This window comes from Melospiza georgiana, chromosome 1 (genome assembly GCF_028018845.1).
Source record: "Melospiza georgiana isolate bMelGeo1 chromosome 1, bMelGeo1.pri, whole genome shotgun sequence".
Taxonomy (NCBI): domain Eukaryota; kingdom Metazoa; phylum Chordata; class Aves; order Passeriformes; family Passerellidae; genus Melospiza; species Melospiza georgiana.
The window spans coordinates 19473850-19499295 of record NC_080430.1 but is presented as its reverse complement, the minus strand read 5'-3'; the positions used below and the strand labels follow the sequence as shown (position 1 = coordinate 19499295).

Genomic DNA, 25446 nt, shown 5'->3' with positions numbered 1-25446 from the left:
TAACTTTTTTCCCCTCGTAGTGAGGAAATTCCAGTATAAAGCTGCGTTTAATTAGGCCTTCCTTACAATATTAGTATTTATAATTTAATAGCAAACTGCCAAAAAAAAGGCTATTTACTTGACCTCTTTGGCACTGCATTTCTGAGAGACTTGTAGTAGCAGAAGCATACAACTGAAAAAAATAATCTCTAGAAAACCAAATATTCAAAAAACGAAGAAGTTCCTAGCTGATATTTTGACTTTAGCCACTTAACTATGATTCCAAGAGAAGGCTTTTGCAGTCAATTTATTGACAGACCCAATGTCTGCATTGCTCCATCCAGCCTCAAACAGAGGGATCCAAGACACTGAAGTGCTGTTGTTTAAGTCTCTTTGCAATAAAATTACTCAGCTGAATATATTCACTTAGCTGAGGACCCACAGCAGCAGCTACACTGCATCTAGCTCCCAAGCAGCTACAGATGACTACACCAGACAGAGCAAGTTCCTGGCTGTGACTTTATACTGTCAGCTTATTTCAGCAAAATTATACTGTCCTGTGATTTCAGTAAAATTCCAAGCAATTCCCATCATCAGTTTGATTCCATCAAATCCAAAGTTTTGGAGCAAAGAGAAATGAATGAAAAATTAAAACCATATTATTTTAAAACTAAATATGAGCTTCCTTCAGCATATATTAGAAACAAAGCTATTATTGAAACACACCATTCTAGCCAAAAATCTTCTCTGTTTTAATTGCATTAAAGGCAACATTTATAGATACTAAAAATAACTCAATGGACTAACATCTTTCAAGCTTACAAGATTTACAGAGTCAAGAAAAACATTCTCTAGGAATAAGCTAATCAGTTTTTTTTATTTTATATTGTAAGGATTAAAAGTTAAGAAAACTAACTTTCAGTTTATAAAGTTGATTATTTGCCAGTGAAGAAGTCCCCAGTCTTAACTAGTAAAACACAATTTTCTTGCAAGTAGACAGAAATAATGAATCAGAAATACCTAAACAGTCCTAGAATTTATGCTTGTGATAAAGCACTAGACAAGTAAAATTAAATAGAAATGCCTGTTAAAACTATTTTATAACATCCACTCCTCAATTCATTTGTAGCAGGCCAGGACTTCCTTCAGAACAGCATTCATGTCTCTGCTCATCCTATGCTGCAATTTAAAATAAATCCTTCAATACCTATGGTCCACCAGGAAGTTTCTTTCCATTATTTCTGAACAAAAATAAGCAGCAGAGGTAAAACATTAAACAAAAGAGTCTTTTGCTGAGCCCTGTCACCATGTTTCTCAGAACAAGAAGGTTCTATATGGTGCTATAAGATGATCAGCATAGTTTTCCACAGCTTGCTGGTTCAGGACAGCAGATGAGCTTTTCACTAGACTTCTAATATGTCCCATCTTTTTTCAGTCTTTTTTTTTTTTCTTACATTTGACTCCAGTCTCCTAAAAAGTTAAATTTGGTCTAGTTATCATTCAGTACTGAAACACTTCCCTCTATGTAACCAGGCATCAGATTCTACTCTGCTTTACAAATCTTTATTTGAGACAGCCATGACATTTTATACAGCACTAAACAGGCAGAACAGGCACTTCTAGGGGCACTGTTCATACAACCTTTTAGATATTCCGATCCAGATCATTTTACACCCCAGGTGGCTGAATAATACTACCCTATGGCCTTGGCATCTACGAAAACAGAGAGGATTTTAAAGGTTTTCACCCACTAAGCTCTACCATCAAAACACATATTTGTAACTAAAAGTCGTTTGGAGCACAGGGGTGACGGCTCCCTGGAGTCCTGCCCTCCACATCCCCATCCCTCGGCTGCTCACACACTGAGCCCTGCCACCTCTGCTGCTGTGCACTGCTGACAGCCTTCCAGGGCAGCAGCTCCATTTTTCATTGGTATCACTCATTTCAAAGTATTCCAGCCCCCGCACGCTCAATTCACCTCTCGTCACAAGATTTTGTCAGGTTAGATCGCAAAGCAGAACTAACACCAGCAAAGGCCAAAAGCAAGAGCTGGGCTTTAGGCTGTAAAATAGGACAAGAGATTGGAAAAGGGTAGAACTAAACTGAAGGAGCTAAATTTAAAAGGATGGAAAAGTAAGAGTAGCTTCTGTTGCAGAAGCTGATGGAGAAAACAGCAGTATCAGAAGACTCCAGTGTTCAGTTTAGTCCAAGAGGAGTGGGCACGGGCTCAGGCTGGTGGCAAGGGTCACCCTGTTCACAAGCCATAGCACTGACAATGTAAGGATACACATGCCCATGATGCACCAGAAAGCCACAACTCAAGTTGAATACAGCATTATTTGATTTTTTTTTATTCTCCTCTTATACAGATTAAAGCATTTTCCTTTTATCAGAATGAGCAACATAACCTATTTCCCATTTATCTCAAATGGTGCTGCACCTTGTGCCCACCCTGGCTCTGTGCTGGGTGCTTGCATTCCAGCCTTATCACCCATGCACTGGAGCATCCTGTCCTCAACACACATCCCTCTTACTCCCTTCTTAACAGAAGTGAGCAACCTGGACCTTTCTTCTGACCATGTTTACACATTTAAGTTCATATCAACAATTATAAGACTGATAAATATACTACACTAAGAAAAATGTATCCTACACTAGAAAAATAAATGTGGTAGCTTCATTCACATTTACATTTCCCAAAGCTTTAAAGAAATTCAACTATATTTCCTGAAAAACATTTAAAACAAGAAATTTATGTTTTATTTTACTCAGTAAAATTATTTTCTTTTAAGTAGAATTCAATATTTTTAATTCACCAGATAATAGAAAATTACTTATTAAATGTAGATTTATTTATATAGAAGAGCTTACATTTTAAACTAACCTGAACTGTAAGTACAAAATGAAATTTTGTCATTGCTAGCAGTAAGTGACAAATCTTTTTTGCCTCTTTTCCCTTTTTTTATTTTTTTATTAAAACTTCTTACGTATTTTGTCCTTCAAATTTTTGAGTCAAGCAAACGACAGGAAAAAAATAAACCTCTGCTCAAAGGAGTTTCTAACATCAAATCCTTGCCCCCTCCCCCCAAAATGTTTCCACCAAATACCTTCAAAGTTCTAACATTTGGTGCAATTAAAGCATTTAGTATTTTCTTCCACTCGCTTTATTTTGAGCTAGGTTAAACATTATACTAATCCTGCTCTTTTTCCCTTCTTTTTTTCCTGACCCTTTCACTTGAAAGCCCATCAACATAATCTCCTGCAAGCATAGCACTACCTGACAAACTATCACCCCGAATAGACCTCAATCCATCCTGCAAGGCAGCAGTTACAAGAAATCATTGAACTCTGAATGGTCCCTGCACCATCTGAGAATAAATCAGGAGGACAATATATTTCTTGGATCTAAAACAGCCCCATCAATAAGTAACCCAAGCATCAGGAAAATGACCAACTAAAATGCTGACGAACGCTCATGGCCTTTTATTGGGGTCAAGGGGTAGGACTGCCCAGGATCCCTCCTGCCTTTCTTCTTCATCCAAATACTCTGAAAGGCCTAATACTATACAATTTTGGATTCATGTGTTGTTTTTGCATTGCACCACCAGGCAAGCCAAGGCAAATTTCTCCTTTCTCCTTCTCACAGTCACACTCAATATATTACAAATCCACCAATGCCAGCGAGCTCAGGCTACAGAGAGGTCAGAAATTATCAAGAACTGAAAAATAGAGAGAGACAGGCAGAGAGAAATACCCTCAAAGCCTCAAAGTGCAAAGAGTATCTTTTGCTGGAGCAGACAAAGGCCATCTGCAGCTATTCAAATATCCCAGAATATTACATTTTTACATTTTGTTGGGAAATACAGGGAATGACAAAGATTTTGTTTATTCAGTTTTTAATTTTCTCTGCTAAGGCTAAAGCTCTTTTCATAGCTTCATTCGCTTAAAGCTTCTGCTTTGTAAGACTTCTAATTAGGAGAATGTGACACTCTCACCAGGCTTGAATTTCTCCTGTTAAGCAGCTTTGCTGGTCATTTTGTAAAGGCCACCTCCAGAACAAATGCTGACCGAAAACAGAATTAATAATGGATTTAAAGGATACTACTCAGTAGCCAATGCACACAATGGGGAACAGCTGTTTTACACAAAGTAAAAATAAGCATCTGGATTGACTTCTTTGTTACACTCAAAAAAAAAAGGTAAAGAAATCCAGCCATTCTCAACTTTAGCAGATACAAATAAGAGCTAAGCAAAGTGCATACTTATAAAAGGTCTGCAAAAGCAGACTTAAATCCCAGCTAATCACGCAGAAGCATATAGGTAAATCAGTATTCTCTTTTTTTTCTCAATATAGATCTAAAGACTGGATGCATTCTAATGAAAAAAATAACTGCATCAAATAAGAACAAATATAATTATGGTCATGGAAATTCTCTAATTCTACACTCCCATCATATACAAATATGTAACAAGTTTATTGGAAAAATATTCAGCTAACAATGTATTTGAGGCAATTTCCAGAGGTATGCTAGTAAAGGATTTACTCTCTCAACCTATTGGTAAACTTAATATATGTTAAAACTTTCAATTTGCTTTCTCCTTTGAAAGGGAATTAAAGATATCTGCCAAACCATGCAACACTGTGAGCAATGATAACTCTCAAGAATCTCTTGAACCACAAAAACTGACACAGAATCATGGAATCATTAAGGCTGGTTAAAATCACCAAGATTATCGAGTGTCTTAGGTTGCAAACACAAGATATGGCCAGGGGTGTGTATTCTATTGCCATCTGTTGGACGTGGGGCTGGTATCTTCTATTAATTGGGCCACCTGTTAAAACCAGGTGGGGCAGTTTTCTTTATCTCATCCATGACCCATCCTCCCTCTGAGGAGATACCTTCTGTTAATGGGCCACTGAGTCTCACTGCAAGACTGACAAATTTACATCATCCCATTGTGAGATGCTCTGCCCAGGGGGAGGAGAAGCATTCCTGCCTGGATATAATCTGAGGTTTGGAACACCACAGACAGCCTTTTCCCACTGGATTCCCAGAGGATGACCAGGCCCATCTACACCACCACTGGATCTTCAGAGAACTACACTCTTTTACAGGATTACTGCTTCAACAGAACCACATCTGCCACTCCAGGAGAACTGCAGCCACCATTTAATGGAACTGCTACCAACACCCTGACCCACAGGGTGTCAGGTCATATTCTGACTCTGTCAGTGTTGTTTTGTGTTACTGCATTTTTATTTTTATTTTTTCTAATAGAGACCTCCTACTCCTACTTTGCCTGAGAGCCCCTTAATTTCAAAATGATAATAACTTGAAGGGAGGGTTTTTTCATTTTCCATTTCAAGAGAGGCTCCTGCCTTCCTTAGCAGACACCTGTCTTTTCAAACCAAGACATCAAGTCCAACCTCTGATAAAACACCACCAAGCCAACTAGACCAAAGCACAAAGTGCCACATCCAGTTATTCTTGAACACTTCCAGGGATGGTGATTCCACCACTTCCCTTGGCAGCCCATTCCAATGCTTAACCACCCTTTCAGCAAAGAAATTCTTCATGACATGTTGAGCTTGTAGCATCAACACAAAAAAAAACTCTGATCTCTAAAGAGTAAAAGTGGCTCAACCTCGTGGAAAAAAAAACTCAAACAAGAGATAAGGACAAAATTCAAGACATTTTCAGAGAACTAATAAAATTAGGGAAAATGCAGTTGTTTATCATACTCTTTCAGCATTTAAGACCATAAGACTAATAACAAGAAAAAATTAGGGGCAAAATTAACATTGCCTCTATAAATACTCTGTACAGAACCTCTGAAGTTTATTAAGATATTTCCACAGATTAACACAAAAATTGGTCTCATTACAACAAGATGGTCAACTAGCTTCATTCCTTGGTAAGAAACAGGGCAGTACTTCTGAAAAGATCTGAGCTTAAAATAAAGAACTAAGTGGAAATCATTTCATTGGATTGGAAACCCAATGCTTTGATGCACAATTCACTCCTATAATCTCACACTGGAAAAAAGTTGGGCTGTTACTCTGGATGAAAGTGTATTAACAAAAATAATTCATATGCCACTTTCAAATTATTAAATATGTCAGCAACTACAATTTGATGAGGGGGTGGAGGAAGAGTTAATTCATCCCAGCCATTACACAAATGGAAATCTAAAGCAAAGACTAAAAACTTTCTGGAGGAAGACATTAGCAACATCAAGAAAGTAAAACAAGTTCTCCTAATACAGTACATTGACTAAAACCATATTCCCAAAAATTTCAGTTTTGATATCCCAGAGTGTGTAAGTAAAGACATGCTCCTTAGCTGTCCTTCGTTTTATTGATGAAATGAACAATACTCCACACTGGATCAAACCAGTCACCTACTGAAATAAGTTTCCTCTTGCTGATCACAAGTACTGACAGCTTTTGTGAAAAAACAGCAGTGTCAGCAATAGGAAGCAGGACTACATGGATCCCCTTTGACTCAATGTGGCAGCCTGAAATATCCAGATCTGAAGCCCAGAAAGGAAAGAGTGATGTGATCTCATTTTCTGGCTTTGGCAGACTTTCTCAGTACAAATACTCTGCTAAACAGGACAGGGGGCAATGGGACAAACACAGTACTGACAACCTCAATACCTGACACTGCTGGGTGTGTTCCACAGCTATTCCCAAGGCACAACCTGGCACAGCTCAGTGTCTGCTTCAGAGGAGGGAGCACTCCTGAAGGGCAGCAAGGACATACCTGCACCAGTTTTGCTCCTCCTGACCTGACCAGTCACTGCACACAACCCAGAGGACACTGACCCCACAAACTCCCGACTGCAATCACATTTCACGCACGCTCAGTTTCATGCTTCTCAAATGCCACTCTGATGGGCTTCTTAGGCACCATATTAAAGACTATGAAATGGAAAAGAGAAATTTATTATAGGGGAAGAAGCCATGCACAATGTGGACATAAACCAGTACACTCTATTTGTCTTTGGGTTTAGGAACTCCTTCCTGACCCTCTTGTACTCTACAGTACAGGTGTGTCCTGAGCATCTGATTGCCATCCCTGGATGCCTCATTTATTATGACAATTGTTCTGTTCTCAGTCTTTATTTTAAATTCTCTAAAACTGAATGCATTTTTCCTTCATGTGGGTTGAAATTCTGTGCAGTAATCCAACAAAAACATAACTAAAAAGAATCACAGCATCCAGTTACCTGCAACACCACTGCAAGCAACAAAGTGACCACTTAAAAATCTAGTTCCAAAAATAAAAACCAGAAAGAAGCTCAAGAGAATCTGGAGGGAAAATTGACATGAAAAAGAACGTATACATTCTCCATTGCTCCTCATCTAGAACAAAAAGGACAGGTTTTTTGAGATTTTAATTTTTTTAAAATATTTAAATAGTAGAAATTCCAATATCTCAATTTTGAAGTTATTAATTTTATTAATTCCTCCTCTAAAAGTTATACTAGTGCTGATGCAGTTAAGAATTTCACAACTCAATTCACAAATAACAGCTATGAATCCCGTGGCTCTCTTTTGTTCCCTTTCTATTACTTCTGATTGTACAAGTAAAAATAATGGGAATCACTTTTGATTTTACTGATCCTAAGATTTTCTGTTAAGGGTGTCCTACTTGGCCATTGATTCAATATCAGAAAGTCTATAAAAATGAGTTTGTCCACAATTATTAATAATAAATCATGACCACTCTGCCCTCATCCTACCACAAAAATTACCTCTATTTCATGGACATGGATTACCCCTTCACTTTTTACAGTTAAACATTATGTACATCTGAAATGCTCATGTGAAAGAAAATGTACTATGGGCTTTTTTTTTGCATTAACATATATTAGAAAAATTAACCTAATTATACTAATATATTTTGCAGCTTACTTCTGAGTCTTAGCACTGGAAGATGCAATTTTTCTCCTGTGACTGTGCACTTTATAGACTTCCTAACTTTTTAGCTAGCAAGAAGTTTGCGCTGCTTGCTTCCAAGACGCTGCAGATACTATTGTGCTTCCTTAAATGCAGTTCTGTTCTGGTTTTCTCTTATCAAATTACATAAGGTTTTCACAACACTGTGTTTAATAACAACAGGGCAAGGACTAATGCAAAAAAAAAAAAAAAAAAAAAGTCACACTTTTTTTACTTTTGTATCCTCAAATCAACAGTGAAAAGCTGATAGGTTACCATTTTCCATAGATGCTCATGTGCAAGTCTGTCTAAAGTTTCTTCTGAATGTTGGGCAAGTCTTCATCTTTGCTTTGTAATGTATTCCTTTCATTGTTATCTTTGCAGATCTTTTTTCAGAGAAATGACTAAGTACAAAGAGAGTAGTCTGAGGCAGTTGTTTTGCTAAGGTACACATAATAACAGATAGACAAATACACATGGCAACATGGGTTCAGAAAAAAGAAAAATAATTTACTGCTTTTCTCTACACAGCTTAACTTACTGATTATCAAAGTGTGATGTGACCCAAAAAGAAAACAGGAGAAAGAACAGTCAATATCATAAGAAAAATTGTTATTTTTATAAACAAGTAAAACAAAATAAAATTAAAAAACCCCTATTATTCAAACTCCTTTACACAATTAATACTTCCTACACTGATCAGTACATTACCACTGGAAGTCAGTATAAAATTCTGTATAATAATGTAGGCTAATTATATTAGATTTTTTTTTTAAATGAAGATATGCAGTCAGTCCCAGGAATCAGATTTAATACTTCAGTTTTAACAACTTAAAGCTAAGGCAAACAACTCTTCTGCTTCAGAAAGTAGCCCATTCCCATATCTTATGTCCCAGTAGAAGATTTTTATTTTCAGACATGAAATCAAAGAATTTCAGGGTGTTACAAATGTGTCAATAACACAAAAGTGTATTTCTCAGAGAAACTCCCTCTCTGCTGTACAATCTGTTTATCTATCACTACTACACCCCGTTTGGTGTCTCTGCCTTGTGTTCTGGTGTCTCCCAACCACGGGGTCACAACATGCTCATCTCCCCATGCTGGTTCAGCATCTGTGACAGCAAAGAGCAGCAGACAGGAGAAGAGAGGAGTGGAAGCTGTACTGCCATATTCTGAATCTTACAGCCTAAGTAATTGCAAGGGGGAAAAAAACCAAACAAACAATAAAAACAATGAAACTGAAACAATGTAGATACATGGTGTCACAGGAACAGGAGCCAGTCCAGTGCAGACAGGATGCAGACAAAATCCCTCACACTCTTGGCAAGATAAAAATCAGTAGAGGTGACAACCATTTTCCCAGAAAACTGAAATTCATTCTGCCTCCTGCACTCCGCTGGAGCTTTGTATTATTCACATAAAGAATGATTTTCATGTCTTTGATTCACAAGATAAAAAAATCCATTTAAACAGTTCAGAGGGAAAGAAGGAACAAACCAGTATTAGTAGGTGAGCATGATTTATAAAATACTTCTGTGAAGGGGTTCACAAGGGAGCAGGGCAGAGCTTTCTGCAGGCAGTCTGGGTTGATTTTAATGCATCAACCCAATCAACATCTCCAGGACTTGTCACTCACAAATAACAGCAAGAAGATGCCTGAGAAGCCTGCGCTCTCCTGGCTCTGTCACCCCTCTCCTCATACACATTTGGTGGACTGGGTTCAGATCCTCAGATAACCAGAGAGAGAAATATATAAATAATCAGCTCCTGATGGCTATCTGGAAAAGTCCCATCTTTAAAACGTGTTCCAGGATCTTCTTACAAAATCACCCATAAAGGCATAAGAAAGTCTCTCTGCTTGCCATATCATACTTCTTCCTCCTTTTTTGAGGAAAAGCATATTCCTTCCTCCTTTTCTGAAAGAGCATATTTTTATCTCTGTCTCTAGCTCCAAAATCTGCTTTCTCCATGACTTCTCCAATGAGCTCACTCAGGGTACCCCAGGAAATTCATCCAATGTCTGCTTTAGTAATCCATACAGCAGTTCATTCTCCTATAGCATTCACTGTGGCAGTTCATTCCAAAGACTTCATAAAAGAGGTGCATATAAACTGAAAAGACTTTTTTAACATATCAAGCTAATAAAAATAATCTGCCTGCAAGTTTGTTGACATGTGTTTTTGGAAACAGAGAAACAAAGAGAAAAAGGCAAGAAAATGAAATAAATGAGGAATGACAGGACACAGACAAATAACTGAATATGAAGAGTTCATATTCAGTGGTAAGAAAAACTGCAAGTATGTTTCTTCCCAAAGAAACAGATACACTTTCAATTATCCAAGTTCCTATAAGGGAAATACAAGAAATCGAAGCACTTGAGAGTTTCCAAGGACAGCAGCCTTAGGGTGCATCACCACAAGCCAGGACAAGAAGAAAGTAGGACAAGACCCATGATTTTGTATCAAGTTCCCTATGAGTTACTTGAAAGTACATTTCCTCAGAAAATGCTGGAGTAGAACACACCTTAAACATCAGCCTCTCTTTGACCTGACACTTTGATATTCTTCCTGCCAAGAACTGCTGCAGATCATCTCTGTTTCTTTTTGCAAGTTCAATGGGAGTGGCAGCTTTTGATGTACACAGCATTGCCACAGATGAGGACTAAAGGCCATGGAGCAATTTACTAACTGTTATAAAGTTAGAGAGATCAGCAGTAAGGTACATGAAGGAAATTCCCAAGTAAACAAAGCTGAGACGACCATATCAGTAACTTCTGTAGTTGAGTTTATTTAAGAGAGGCATGTGGAAAGTATCCATTGCATACTATGGAGCAAGAGAATGCACTAATTCACCAAAAAGACAGGGATTTTTCATCAGAGAAGCATAAAGAAAAATCTTGTTTGAGACACTGGATCTCTGTCTCTACTCTTTACTTAGAGGATGAAAGACCTCCAAAGTCATTTTTCTCCTGTCAGAAGGCATACTGGAGTTCTCCAGAATGGAAAACAAACACAGCCTCTCCAAAATGCATTTGTATCTCCTTCCAACTACAGAGCTGAATCAAAGCCCATGGAAGCAAAATCTTAAAGGGGGGGAAAGCTCTGATATTATATAAAATAGAGGAACAGAGTTCTCTGGAAAGTTTTAAATGCTGTCCTTTGACTTCTTAACAACATAATTTTTCAAGTGTTCCAAAGAGCTATCCATTTTCTATTGACTCCACCAGAAAACAGTATTTTGTTTTGTTAGTTTTGTTCTTGTCGTGTTACATCAACATGACACCCTGGCACCTAATGCTGACCTTAATGGATTCTTGACCAAGGACCCAGCCTTGCAACTTAAAACACTGTCAATTGCTGATTAAATGAAAATAAAACCAAAAGATTTACAAAAACGTGTATTTTAGCTTACACAATATTTAATGGTGTTTCCTTTACCAATTCATCATGTTTTGCTGAGCAAAATAGAGAGTAGTTCTAAAGCTACAGATTTTGAAAAAATACTTGGGAGTTCTGCAGTTAAACACAGGGTTGTGCCTCTTCAGAACTAAAAGCATTAAAGAAGTTCACTTAGAAACAGCTATTACTTTAGAAAAGCAATTCTCCTCATTCAGTAGTCAACATAAGTTTTACATTGCCTAACACGGAATTTGCTCAATCCCAAATTGTCAAATGCATTGGCAGGAGGCTCAAGCAGCTCTGATGAATACTGGAAGGGAGTAATAATGTGGTTCTATCCAGCCAACTTTGGTTCACATGAAAGGCTTTCTTGAACCATGCACACACTTTTTTCTACTGCACAGGACTGAAATGGAATTAAACTTGAACAATGCCAAATTGTATCCCATGTATTTTTTTTTTGTTGTGAGTCTTTCAACTTTTCCTGAAAAGACAGGACAAGGCACGAGATGGCCAACAGGGCTGATTGAGGATAGCAGTTCCTCTCAAGGCAAGTCCTTATACTCTTTAAAATATTACAGAAAGTATTCAGAATTTACAGTCATATTTTAGGACAAGAGCTAAATTGGATAAGGAAAAGTTCCTGGAATCTTTATGTCAGCACTGAAATTATTCACAGGTTATGCTACTTAACACAGTCTAGATGTAAATCAACAACCAGGAAGCAAATGATGATCAAAAACATTATGGCTTTCTTCCAAGTAGGCAATTTTTTGCTCTTATAATTCAGATCTGCAAGTCTTTTGCTGACTAGTAATATTGGAAAAAAGGCACATTGAAAAAATTAAGGATTTCTGTCCATTTCTAAGTTTTGAGTAGATTCTTATCTAACATTTTATTACAGTCCATTGTGAACAGTTGCAGCAATTTTATTCATGGGCAAATTCCAAGTCTCTTGCTAATATTGCTTAGCCAGTATCCTAGAATTCTAAGTTCTCAGTTTCGAAATAGAGAATAATACAAAAAAAAAAAAAAAAGTTTCTTTATGCTTCCCATAGTGCCACAGAGGCATGTTTTAAACAAGTTAGGGAAAGCCACTTCTCCTATACCCTCTGTAAAGAGCAGTAACATTTTATTGTTCTACTAAATCCCAACATTTTCTGTCAAACCCCTAAAAGACAGTGGGCTGAGAACTTATATTCTTTTTGAAAGACCTGCAAAAAGTACTGGGTTTCAGTTCCTCTTAGTGACACAACAGTAACTCTGGTACATAGAACCACTGGATTACAATAAAATTAACCAGACTCTAACCTGAAATCCACTCAAGTCAAAAAGAGACAGAGCGCACAAATTGTCTCTTTCTAGATGGCAGAATTTCACAGAATCACAAAATTTCTAGGATGGAAGAGACCTTCAAGATCATCAAGTTCAACCCATGTTCTAACACCTCAACTAGACCATGGCAACAAGTGCCACATCCAGTATTTTTTTAAACTCTTCGAGGGATGGTGACTCCACCACCTCCCTGGGTAGATGATTTCAGTATTTGACCACTCTTTCTGTGAAAAACTTCCTCCTTAATTCTAGCCGGTATCTCCCTTGGCGCAGCTTGAGACTGTCCTCTTGTTCTGTCTGTTGTTGCCAATTTCAGCATGACATTATTTCTCTATGTTTTATAATCAATAACCATAATGGCAAAAGGTAAAGTATTTTTAAGATTGTACACAATGCTAAATATGTCCTACTTTTCTATTCAGCACTCCTTCAATTTTACTCACCAACCTATAGAGATCTTCCAAAGAAGAAAGGTCTTGTTGTCTACTATCTAGTTTTTGCTACAGTTTTTTAATGACAATGACAATGAAAACTATGAATTTATAATAAGAGATCACAACTAAAATACAGTAGATTAAAAAAAAACCCACAGAATTTTCATAAAATAAAATGCAATCAAATATTATCAATTGTCTCACATAGGACAACTGCCAGCATTACATAATTTAAAATAGAATAAAGTGATACTGGAGAGTGGGGGAGAGGAGGGCTTTTCAGATAAACATGAATTAATATCAATCAGAACTTTATATTGTGGTAGATAGCCAGCATGGTATTTGATTCACCTAAGTCTTCTTTGCCATTTTCTTCTCTTGTTTTCCCCTTTTCATTGTACATTTTACTTTAAATATATTTTTTATTAATCTACCTCAGTTTTGATTGATAATGTGTTTATCACAACCAGCTTACAGACTGCCTCATTAATTAGTTGACAGAGGCCATAAGATCTATAAACTGATTATTCAGTCACTTCATTTTTGATAAATATTAAAGGCTTCTAAATAGCTGCTAATGACAAATTCATTGTTTGTTAATCTCACGTTATTTTATTATTAAGTTTAATGCAAGCTAACAATGGTAATTTGTCAAAGGAAAATGAACCTTTGAGTTAAGCTGTATCACTTCTAACATTAAAAACTATTTAGATGCTTCATGTACTGATGAAAATGAAGGATTCCAGTGATGTCAATGGACTTACAATTGTATGGTAATTAGTATAAGTAAGAACAAAAATAAAACCTTAAGTTTTGCAGTATTATACAAACTGACGATTTTTTTATAATTACACTGCAGCGCTACTATGTATGTACACAGAAATACTACTACCACTTTGAAAAACTATAAAGAAGAGGACTGACCATCTAATATTAACAAGACAAAAGAATTTTTTATTTACCTGACTTTGCAATTCACTTTGTTGCTTCAGGCGAAGATTTTCTGGTGTATCAGCCACTGTAGTGAAGGACTGCTTTGGGTAATGTCTAGAAGAAAAAGAAGTACAAAGCCAAACAATAAATATTTGCACATGCTAGAAAGTCAAATGCATCCCAGCACTCTTTCCTACAGTGTACAGAATTCTTTCATAGTTTGCTACGAATTAAAAGTATTTTAAAATATTGTGTCAGACGTGCCTTACAGAAACAACATAAAGGAGTTCCTGCAATGAGTCTAAATCCCATCCATTCATCCTGCCCAGTGACTTCAGAGATCAATCAGCAAAAATTTGCTTTCAATAGAGTGATCAAAACCATGCTTAACTGCATTGTCTTGGTATAGCCATGTGCTGGACAAAGACTAAACTAAAAGCCCTTAAAATGAAATTGTTTTACAGAAACCAATGCTATATAAAAGAGCACAGCCGGAATACCACAGGGTCTTTAATCCTTTAGTGTAGGAACCAGGAGGATCAAGGCAGGTACTTTCTGGGGAGGGGAAAATCAAGTGCTTTAACAGTAAATACATCAATACAGTACTTTAATATCCAGTACCAAAGGCTGTGGTGTCTCAGAACTGCAATGCATCAGGCATCTCTCTTTCCATTTGAAATTTTACACCTTTACAATATGTTCCTACTATCTGCTTTGGCATTTTATGGTAACATGCTCTATGGGAGCCTGCTTGAGCAGGGAGGTTGGACTAGAGGGCCTTTGGTGATCTCTTCCAATCCTAATCATTTTGTGATTCTGTGAATTCTAGCAGTCAAACCCTCCTCATTTACAGAACCACTATTTACTAATTTTCATTGGTTTATCCTGTAACTTTGCAGTCAAATAAGAAGTACCGTAATAGAAAAGGCCGCAAAAAGAAGCAAATAACAAAATGAAACAGCACATCCCAAAATATTCATATTACGAGCCAGAAACACTGTGAGGAAACCTATTCTTACTAATTCCTTTCCATCACCTTCAGTCTGAAACTAAAATGTTCACCTTACTATCGTGTGAGGCACTCACGTCTTCAGTCACCATTCACACCTTCCCATGTCTGCCAGCTCCCCCATTTGTGCCTCCAACATTTCAGAGTACAAGACAACAGGCAGAGTGTTACAAACACAATAACAACTGCAGTACAAGTTCCACAGAGTAAGCAGTTAAGTGTCTGAAGACAGAGGATATACAGTATTAAACATTTCCATGTTCAAACTCCAGGCCATCTCTAGAGTGTTCTTTCAGCAGCTAGCTGTATGCTGTTGCTATGATTTCATCATAAAATTTCTGTTCTGTCTAAACATGATACATATTTTCTTTCCAAATTGTATTTTGTAAGTTTTCTCTATAGAAGCTCTATTTGCATGAAGTGTATGATTTCAGTAAAAATATATATATATATATCTGAAAAAATGAAACAAGCATAAAAATTAAGAAGGATTTTTGGTTTTATCCAAAAGCTGAATGTTTCCCCCTCAGAAATGCAAAATCAATAATTGATGAGAAATGCTGCCTGAACTTCATACAGTTGACTGCTCCAGGCCTGATTCCCCCATCAGATGACGTCTTGCATTGCCAGACTTCTGCACCACAGCACAATTGAGCAGACCCCTGCACCAAGAGGCTGTGGAACATCACCTCATTTATGGTGTCATTACACAGGGAAAGCAGGGGAGAAATACAGGACAACCTAGGGATTTCAGGTTCTCAAGGGCTAACAACTGTGTAGAAAGAGCAAAAAATTAAACACCTTGATGAAAGAAAGCTTTTCCTCACAGAAATGTAAGAACTATGCAAGACTGGGTACTAGCAGATGGACAAACATGCTGCTCCAAGTTTATGTCAGCCACTTGTCTCAGAGAGCTCATGTCACTGAAAACTAGAAAGCAGAATTTCTAGGCATGACACCCTTCAGGATATTCATTTGGAGTAACAGTCAAGTCCTCCCAAAGCCCCACCCAAGATGGAGCTCTGGCCACAGAGAGCGCTGAGAGTTCTGCATTTGTTGCTGCCCCTTTTCTCCTTTTCAAAGCAGGGGCTCCCCCACCACCACCCCTCAGAGCCAGCCTGGGCCAGCCAGCAGAACAGCTCAGCCACAGCTCAGCCCCAGCTCCAGCAACACACAGGGAGCAGAACCAGGCTCTGCACCAGGCAGATGGTGCCAGCATTGTGTAATACCTTGGGACAAGGAAGATACTTCCAGAAGGGCTTCTCCTTTTTTTTCTTTATTTCATTTTTTCTATCTCACACTTCATTCTTCCGTATAGAGGCAAAAAACAAATGCCAGACTGGCCACAAGGAGGGTCATAAGCCCTTTTTGGAAAGCAGCAATGAGCAGATGGGGAAGGCAACAAGCCACCTCACAGCCAGGGCTTGCTGATGCCCAAGCAAGATTGTAGCAATGGTGCACAATTCACACCTCAAAGCATAGCAGCCTTCCACATAGCAGCCACGAGATATCCATGGATAGCTCCTGTAGATGACAAAATCCCTATGCCTAAAAAAATACATACATGCAATTAAAATATTGCACATGTTGAATGCTGAAAGCATAAACTTTCATTGCACTGCTTTACACCATGGTTACATATCATGACTCTGGTAGCATAACCACAGTAATCACATGTATTCATCCTTTTTAGCATGGAGAACACAGAGTGCAGCCAGCTCAGACAGGGTTTTTGGCCTGGTCCCCTTGGGAATTGTGTGGACAACACTGAGGTAAGTGTCTGAGCCACAGCCCCCAGGGAGCCTGTTAGCAACAGCAGCAGAGAACTGCAAACCCAGGCTCCCAAATCAAACCTCTCTATTCTGGAGATAAAAACATACACCCTGTCCCTACCATTCACCAGCTCCTATTTCTGGTCATTTGCAAAAAAATGCTTTCTTCCACAACTAGTATTCAGAAGCTCAAGGGTATTTCAACATTCCAAGCAAACCATTTCAGAACCAATGTATCTAAGATCACTATTTATTTCAGAAGCACTAGCTCCATACTTCAAGCAAAAAAGGTATGTTCAGTTTGAATTGTATTCTTTGTATTGAAGAAGCAGCTTGAAAATGCTTGAAATTACTATGTAAACTGATTTTATCAATGAAAAGCATTTACACTTGACCATGGAAGAAAACAATACACATGACAAGTGAACAAAACTGCTGAAATTTAAATTGGTCTTTAAACTGATCATCTAAACCATTGATCAAAATGTATTACAGTGGTTAAAATGAGAATCATTCAGCAAAATTAAATTAGCAGTGCATTCTACTATGGGTTGTCATTTTAACCACAGCTGATTTATGAAACCACTCACACGGTATTTCAAACCAGAAAGACATGGGTTTAAATACATCCCTTCTAATTTATGGAAATTCTTGTCTCAAATGCATTAAAAAGACTAGTGTTAAATTTAAATCCTATCTTCAGCTTTCCACATTTGTTTTAAGCTTATTGATACCAAGTCTTCAGGATAATTACCAGTATTTAAAATATTAAATTATGTGAAAACTATTGAAGATACATTGCACCATTGGATATTTTCGTCTGAAATAGAAGGCTGAAACACAAGTGTAAAAATTCAATAATCTGTTTCTTTAACTACCAGTTTAAGGCTATACCACATTTCATCAAAATGTTCTGAATAAGGATAAGTAACTGGATGGCAACAGTCTTTAATTCCAAACGCTGACAGTGGTCCCTGGTAATCCGTTGCTCAGCTTCCCTTTTGTCCAAGATGATGTCTGAGAAAGAGCCAGGAATTGGTTAAGGAGGTTGATCTCATGTCAGCTATTTAATAGCAATGTCCAAAGGATTTTTTTTGTTTGTTTTAAGTCTTTGTTAGTTGTCTAAGTCTACTTAGCAATATGTCTTACCACACTAATGCTATTAGGATTAATCCTGTATAAAGATCTATACAAGAAGTTCCAGAACAAATCAGGATACACAGTCGAGTGTCTCTGCTGTGGGTTACTGTACTGCCTGCCTCAGCTGCACAGCTTGATTAAAAAAGCAAACCACATCTCAATCTCTTGAGGCTGATGAGGCAACTCCTTCACTTTTGATATTTGAAAACAGGATCAGTAAATCCTCTGAGAGCTCAGGAAAGCACCTGAAAGTTACCTAGCTTTTCCAATGCCTAAACACAGAAATTTTCCTTAATATTTTTTTAGCTGTAAAGTTTTCATCACCTTTTCCATTCTCTCAATCCAACAAAAGGAAAGAAAAATATTCTGAGAGAATGGGATGAAGATTCAGCTTTGTCTCTTCTGTAAAAGGTCAGATTCAAAGATTGAGATAAATTCAAGCATCTACTGGAATTACCTTCCTCATACCTCACTCTGACTTAATCAACATTTACAAATGATTAAGAGATTTGTGTGTGTGTTTTCTAACTGCAAATTAACTGTTACTGTTCAGTTACAGAACTCTAACCATGTCAGAATTACTAGATTTCTATGGAGTTATCTATTCTGTATTTGCTTACAACATTAAATTTGTGATATTTCTTAACCAGAGAACAGGTAGAAAATATACAAACCAAAATTAATCTCCTAAGCAGAAGGTCAGTTGCATCATATCTTTTTATAATTCCAGTTGCCATCATAGGCTATCACATTAGGCTATCTGTTCTCTCCTAAGTTTTGCCTGAAGTAACTGTTCTTCTAATTTAAGCAAACTCTAAAAGAGAAGGAGGTTTAATGCAGATTTGAACAAAATAAACCTGTAAGACAACATAACAAAATTAAACCAATCTTAAAAGAATTATAGAAAACTATAAAAATTAGCTATGCTTTTAAAACTAGCACTTCCGTACAGCGTATTCAAAAATTGAAAATTGAAATTAAACAGTGAATAATAATCTAGCAGCCTGGATGTAACTCAAGCTAAAAACTGATGGACAGGTAGGGAAGCTCCGCCTCAGACCTGCAAGGGCGCAATCTGGTAAATGTGATCTGAGCCCATGTCAACAAACAGCACAAAAACAGAGAGGAGAAACACAGGTCTCCAATTAAGTCTCACACAGAAGACATATGACAAAATAATTTTTCCAGAATAAAGGTGACAAGGTATTAAGTTGTGCTTGGCTAGGGAGTGTTTAAACTGGCAGATTGAAGAGACATAGGACTGCTTAACCTCCTTACCTTGAAACTGTGTCATTCACAGAAGGACATGTAAGATGCAAAGCAGCAGAGAAAGAACCAGCAGGAGGGAGATCTTGCCCACAGCTGACTACTTGATTTGAAATTCGTGCTCAGTTGCACTTGCAGCTCAGAAGCTCCAGGAGGGATTTCTCTGGGTTTTCTCTTTTGTTTTGAGCTTTCTGTGCACGATCACTTATTTGCATGCAATTATAAAGGCTTTTGTAGTAGGAATAATGTAGCTTGTGGATAATGCAGCTTTGGTATGGCAGCACTTGGGCAATGAAGTGAACAAGAGATACATCACAATTCTCCAGAAATTATCCAAATATGACATTCTCTTTGGCTACCTGAATCTAGCCCTCTGTATTAAGAACCCTGGCTGCAATTAGTTTGTTTTGGAAAACATTTTTCCATCTTTGTCTTCTGTTCTGCAAGAAACTTTTCAAATATTTAATTTCTGTATCTGTACTTCTTCCTTGAAGTAAAGGAGAAAGTTCCTCCCATATGCTAGCAAAATGCAAGTTCCTTTTTTATGAGAAAAATCCCCTAGAGGAATGAGCTTCTACTGATTTGCAGGAGAGTTAGCAAGCAATAAGATCCATTAAAAAAAAGTAAGGATATTCCACTTGCTTGTTGGGGTAAGCCATAACACCTTTGCTCCTGGAGTGAGTGAAAGTCCACACATCCCATAAAACCGGGCACATGTTGCACACCATGCACTGTGCTACCGGACTGGCACTTCATACACAACTACAGAGACCCATATCTGGGGCTGCCTTCAAAATCTAAAGCTAGGGACCACGTTAAATATTTTGACTCTATCAGGCCCCAAGACTCAGGTTAGTACCTTACTGTTCTCTGTTAGAGGCTGAAAAAATGAACTACTTACTGAAAACAACAAGGCAGAAAATGTTAACATTTTAGATAAAACAGTTCAAGAAATGGGTAGCCAACTCTAATTCCAAATTTCATGATTCTCACCATTTGAAATTTCACTCATAAATTCTACTGTACCAAACTAGCGGAGCAGTTACCTCTGCAAAAGATGTTATACATTGAGGAAGCCCAAAGAACAGAGAACTGGACTGCACAGTCATCTTTTAATCACTGGCAGAAGGGACAGCAATGGAAAACAGGTCTAGACAGAAGATCTGGAACCTGCAGTAGCTTATTTTAGAATTTAAAAGTCCAGTTAATTTTTGAAAACAGTAAAATCTTGTAAATTTCAAACTTTCTCACAGCACATATCCAAAAGCATTGCCATTACTCATGTGGCCAGTATTGGCTAAGTTCTAGAGAAAAAGCATAGAGGTCATAACATTAAATTACCTTGTACTTACAATACCAAGATCACCAAGAAATCTATTCCAAATACATTTTCAGATACATGGGTTGTCTAAATTTGCAATGTTCCCATATTGATATTTTGATTTCAAGTAGCTCCCCTGAAAACTGCTTAGAGCCAGCTTGGTGAAGAAGGCCAAGTCCCTCTAGGCCAACGCCAGCAGTGTCACACAAGCAGCTATGCCCATGCTCCAACCACCAAGGAGTGCTTCCTTCCTGCTTCCTCCCAACAACTCTCTCAGAATTAAAAAATACCCCAGGTCTCAGGTGATCTTCACATTTCCCCCATTTCTTACAGTTTTCTTTTCTCTCTTTTGCAATTTGATATTTATTATACATAGAAAGATACATTTTTAAGGAGGCAAGCAAGTCTTGCTTCTTGAGAAATTTAGGTCAAAACATTTAAATTTTAAAGATTTGAAAAAATACAGCAGGAGTAGGACACAGTTCATGTCTTATCATATAATACTAAGAATTGTTATAAAACAGATCTCAGCCTAGCAGCATCCAGATTCAGCAAAAAGATCAAAAAGAGTAAAATCCAATCATCATGTACTTCAAAAGTAGAACTGCTAGAATTTTCAGTGGAGCCAGGCATTCACCCTTTCAATAATTTACCTATTCCTCAGCTATGGGATTCCAGTGCCTGGGGAAAGAAAATTAGCCAGTAGCAGACCAAGAATTACAGCATAGCCTGGAGCTGTGCAGAAATCTATCAGCAGCACAGTAGCAGGCATTGACAACAGATCAAAAAGTGAGAACCACTGCTGGAGAAAGATACACAAAAGATGCACAGAAAGTTCAGAGAAGCTTGAAAGGAGGAAGAAACTGTGGCAAAACAAAACAATTAACAAAAATCTGACTGCAACAGCAAATTCTGCCAAAGACACACATATTAACATTTTTCACTGCTAGACTGCTGCCAGGATATCACCCAGTGAGCTCACCCAGGCTTATACATCCCCTAGACACAGAAAATTTCACAGAACTTTAAGAAAACTTCATAATCACCTGTAGCACAAAAAAAGGCTGATTATTCACTATTTCCATCATATTTTCCACATACTGTGCCTATTATTTCTTTCAAAATATCCAGATGAACAAAAGAACATAAATATGAGTAGGGAAAACACACACTGGAGCTGAGTTTCTCACCAATTTCATCTGTCAATTCACAGCAGCTGATCTAGCAGGGTAAAGAAACCCACAGTATGACCCATACCCCATCAACATCTTGCTGTCCTCTTTTAAGGATGCCTGAAAGAGGTGTAATTCATGCATACAGCAATGGCAAATTTTCTTATAGACTTCCCAAATTTCCTTATTATTTAATCTATGTTCAACATATCAGTATCTCAAGCAGCACAACACTAAATTGTACAAGTGTAATTGCTCCTAGGCAATTGGCAGCACTCAGTATGGGAATTTAAATACAACATCTAAATGGATATCTAAATGTATGGTTTTCAGATACAAAGACCAGCCACAAACAAAAAAGAAGTACAACTTGCATCTATCCTAATAATACTTTCTTCTCTGCCAGCTTTCAGCTTTTCAAGTGCAAGAACTACAACATAAGAGAGAGGTTTCTAAAAGCTTTAATGCCAAAAAATCCATGACAATAACATCAGAAATCAAGAACAAGTGAGTCTCTCTTGCCCACTGCTTGTATTAAGCCTCCTTCTTCCAAGGGAGTATTGACTGAAAGAATGAATATTTGCTACTAAAAACTGAAATTTTTATTCATGTGGTGCCTAGTGAGGCTACCTGGAACAGAGGCTAGACAGAGTTAAAGTAATAAAGCAGATATTTATTAAAAAGGCCTTCAAAGGATACACCTTGGGCAGTACAGGAGCCTGACTGTGGCTCTGCCCAAGATGGACCCCGAGTCACAAGTTTTCTCACTTTTATAAGTTTTGGTCCATTTACATATTGGGGTTAATTGTCCAATTGCAGCTTCAGGTTATGAAGTCCTCCCAGATTGCTCTCCTCAGTTGTACTCAACAGTACAATTGTTTGTACTTTTGGGGCCTGAAGCTGCAGTGGTGTCCTTGGCTCTCCTGCTGGAAAAGGATTGTTTTGTTTAACTAAACTGTGGAGAGAACTTGCTAGCACTTCAAATGAAGTTCAGAATTATATCCTAATGCAGTACAGAATCTGAAAAATATGAAAGCTAAAACTTAAGGCATCACATGCATTCATTCAAAACATGTTAGGCCATACAGCGCTGGATTACAGCTGTAATGAAACTGGAGTCCAGCTGTTGTGCTCTCCTAAAACTGAAGGTATAAGCCAAAACCTGGGAAACTAAATATGGACCCGTTCCTAGCTTCCATGTTTTCTACTTCTTAACTCTTCTGTTTAAGTTTTCTAGCTTTTAATCCTTATGCTTTTCTTCATTTCTTTAGCAAACCTACAGAGCCAAGCTTCATTGGACAATTCAGAGGTGCCTCTGAATTCCAAAGTTGTCATTCAAGACACAGCAAATACAGTTAAAAATGTTTCTTCAACTGTAAAGTGTATTTAAGCATTTGTCCTCTAAAATGGTGCCATCATCAGCAACGCCAAGCTAGAGTAAAAATAAATGACTGACTTATGTTTACATGTGTGCTAGAGAAAAAGAAAAGGAAAAGCTGCTTTTTTGTCAAGTGAAAATTTTACTAGTTGCTTATTCGCATATTTTAAATTCTAAGTAGCTATGTTAATTGTGCAGCTTTATAAAATGTCTCTCCTTTAATGTATCCATTTCTACAGAATTAGCATTAACAGAAAAAAGTTTATTTAGCTTATAAAAGATATTTTATGCTAGTACATTGTAAAATAATTTGATATTACAGCCCATTTGCCTATACAAAATTATTAAATTATACAGCTTTTGCTCACAAATAAACAATACTCTCAGTAGACCCTGCTTTGGCTTGTTCTGCTGAAAGGATACAAGGATGCAAAAGCAAACACTGTAATTTTTAATGTAAATCCTTGGCAAAAGCCAATGTATTACCAATTTAATTTAACACTGTTCTATACAACACATCACAAACTGTTCTGTACACCTCACAATGCGGCATAGAATGTCATATTTCACAGAAGAACTGGTCTGTAAACTCCAAATTCTAAAGCCTGTGTAACTCAATCAAATCAGATTGCTTTTTATGTGTTTATCATGAAAAAGCAACAGCCATGTCACATTTCCACTAACACCCTGCAAACACCTACAGAATTTCTGTATATATGATGCTCTCCTCATGGACCATTAACTATTTTGACTAGGACCAGGTGAAGCTGCCATTGCTAACTAAATGCTCTATCAGTATTGTTACAAATGCTGTCCCCTCTCCTCTTTGCTTTCTCTCTTTTCTCCCTGCTTGAAACAATACTCCCATGTATCTTCCTGTTAAAAGTACAGGGGTTTCTGTCACAGCCCTTAGTATTTTCAAATAAAGACTTAGCCAAATGAATGAGTTTTATGTAATTCATAGAGCACAGGCTTTCCCATCACTTTCTTGGACACAGACCCTAAATTCCACCCAAACACTGTTCCAGAGACCGAAGCAACTGCACTGCATGTCATCCAAATGCTTTCCACAAGTTTCCACAGAGAAAGTTATTCAAAACATAGACTCATAAAATCAAGGAAAGGCCTGGGCTGAAAGAGACCATAAAGACCATCTAGTCCAACCCCACTAACACGGTCAGGCATGCCACTCATTAGATCAGGTTACCCAAGGCCACAGCCTGGCCTCGAACACTTCCAGGGACAGGGCATCCATTTTGCCTCTTTACAAACAAGCAGAACTTGATAACATCTCCTGAACTTTTCATTATTTTAGCCTGAAGATCTGCCTCCCAACAACTTCAGGTCAAAAGGCAAAGAAATGTTTTCCATCTCCCCACTTGAACAGAAGAGAGCAGCTGATGAATGGCTGCTGATAGCCTAACAAATTAATCCTTTAGGATGTAAAACAGGCACAAACAAAATCACATATAAGAGGAATGCAAGCAATTCCTAAGCCACTTTACAGAAATGGCCTGCCCAAAGCATAAACCAAGTACTTTAACTACAGCAAAATGCAGAGGAAAAGCTATTTCCATGAGGTATGTAAAAACTCAGCATGTCAGAGCAGATACATTATCACACTGCCAGATCAAATGCAAAAAGGTGAATTATGGGATAGATGGAGAAGAAAGGAAGTCACTGAACTAATAGTGAAAAGATGTGTGATATGTGTAACATGAAAGGACAAGCTCATGCTTCAGATCACACAGCTTAGTCATTAAATAGCATTTACACCACAGGAACACAGAGGACCTGGGAAGGTATTCGTAACCATAAAAAAAAATAAAAGAAAGTGAAATATCTTCTCCCTTTCCTTTTAATTCCTAAATGCTGCAGGCCACAGATCTGTCAGATGTCACTGTCTGCGCCCTTCTACAGCTATTACTACATTTCTGCAAACCCATCAGCCAGATCCTCCATGGCCAGAGCCCTCAGAGGGCAACTGAATCCCTTCAGAATAAAACTGAATACGTGCCTTTGAGTAACAGATAAAGAAAGATGACAGGAAATGCAAAGCAAACTATCTGTAGCTGCTGTGTTGAAGTTCACAATTGCAGGAAATGTGTTCACAACTGAAGCTTGCACGTGAATACCTAAAACTGGTCTTATGGTTGAAAAACTATTATTTATCCTGTCAGTACATGATCAGTACCACATCTTTGCTAGCATAACAGACAGTAAAATCATTAAACTACCATCTTAAAAAGTCAATAAATCAAGGTCTCAAGACCACAGAGATTCCTTTAAACTCGTGGACTATATTTCAGCTGGTAAATTACATTATGACAAAAAAACCCTTTTTGTCAAAAAAATGTTATTTCA

The 25446-nt window shown here is 37.6% G+C and overlaps 1 protein-coding gene across 2 annotated transcripts in view; it reads right to left on the bottom strand.

Moving 5' to 3' along the window:
* The window catches only part of NEBL (nebulette), a 246579-nt gene that overhangs the window by 161543 nt on the left and 59590 nt on the right, over nucleotides 1-25446 (bottom strand). For both annotated transcript variants that reach the window (XM_058045761.1, XM_058045752.1), the window contains exon 3: nucleotides 14054-14138. In XM_058045761.1, the coding sequence (XP_057901744.1) occupies nucleotides 14054-14138 (85 nt within the window). The remainder of the gene's footprint in view (nucleotides 1-14053; nucleotides 14139-25446) is intronic.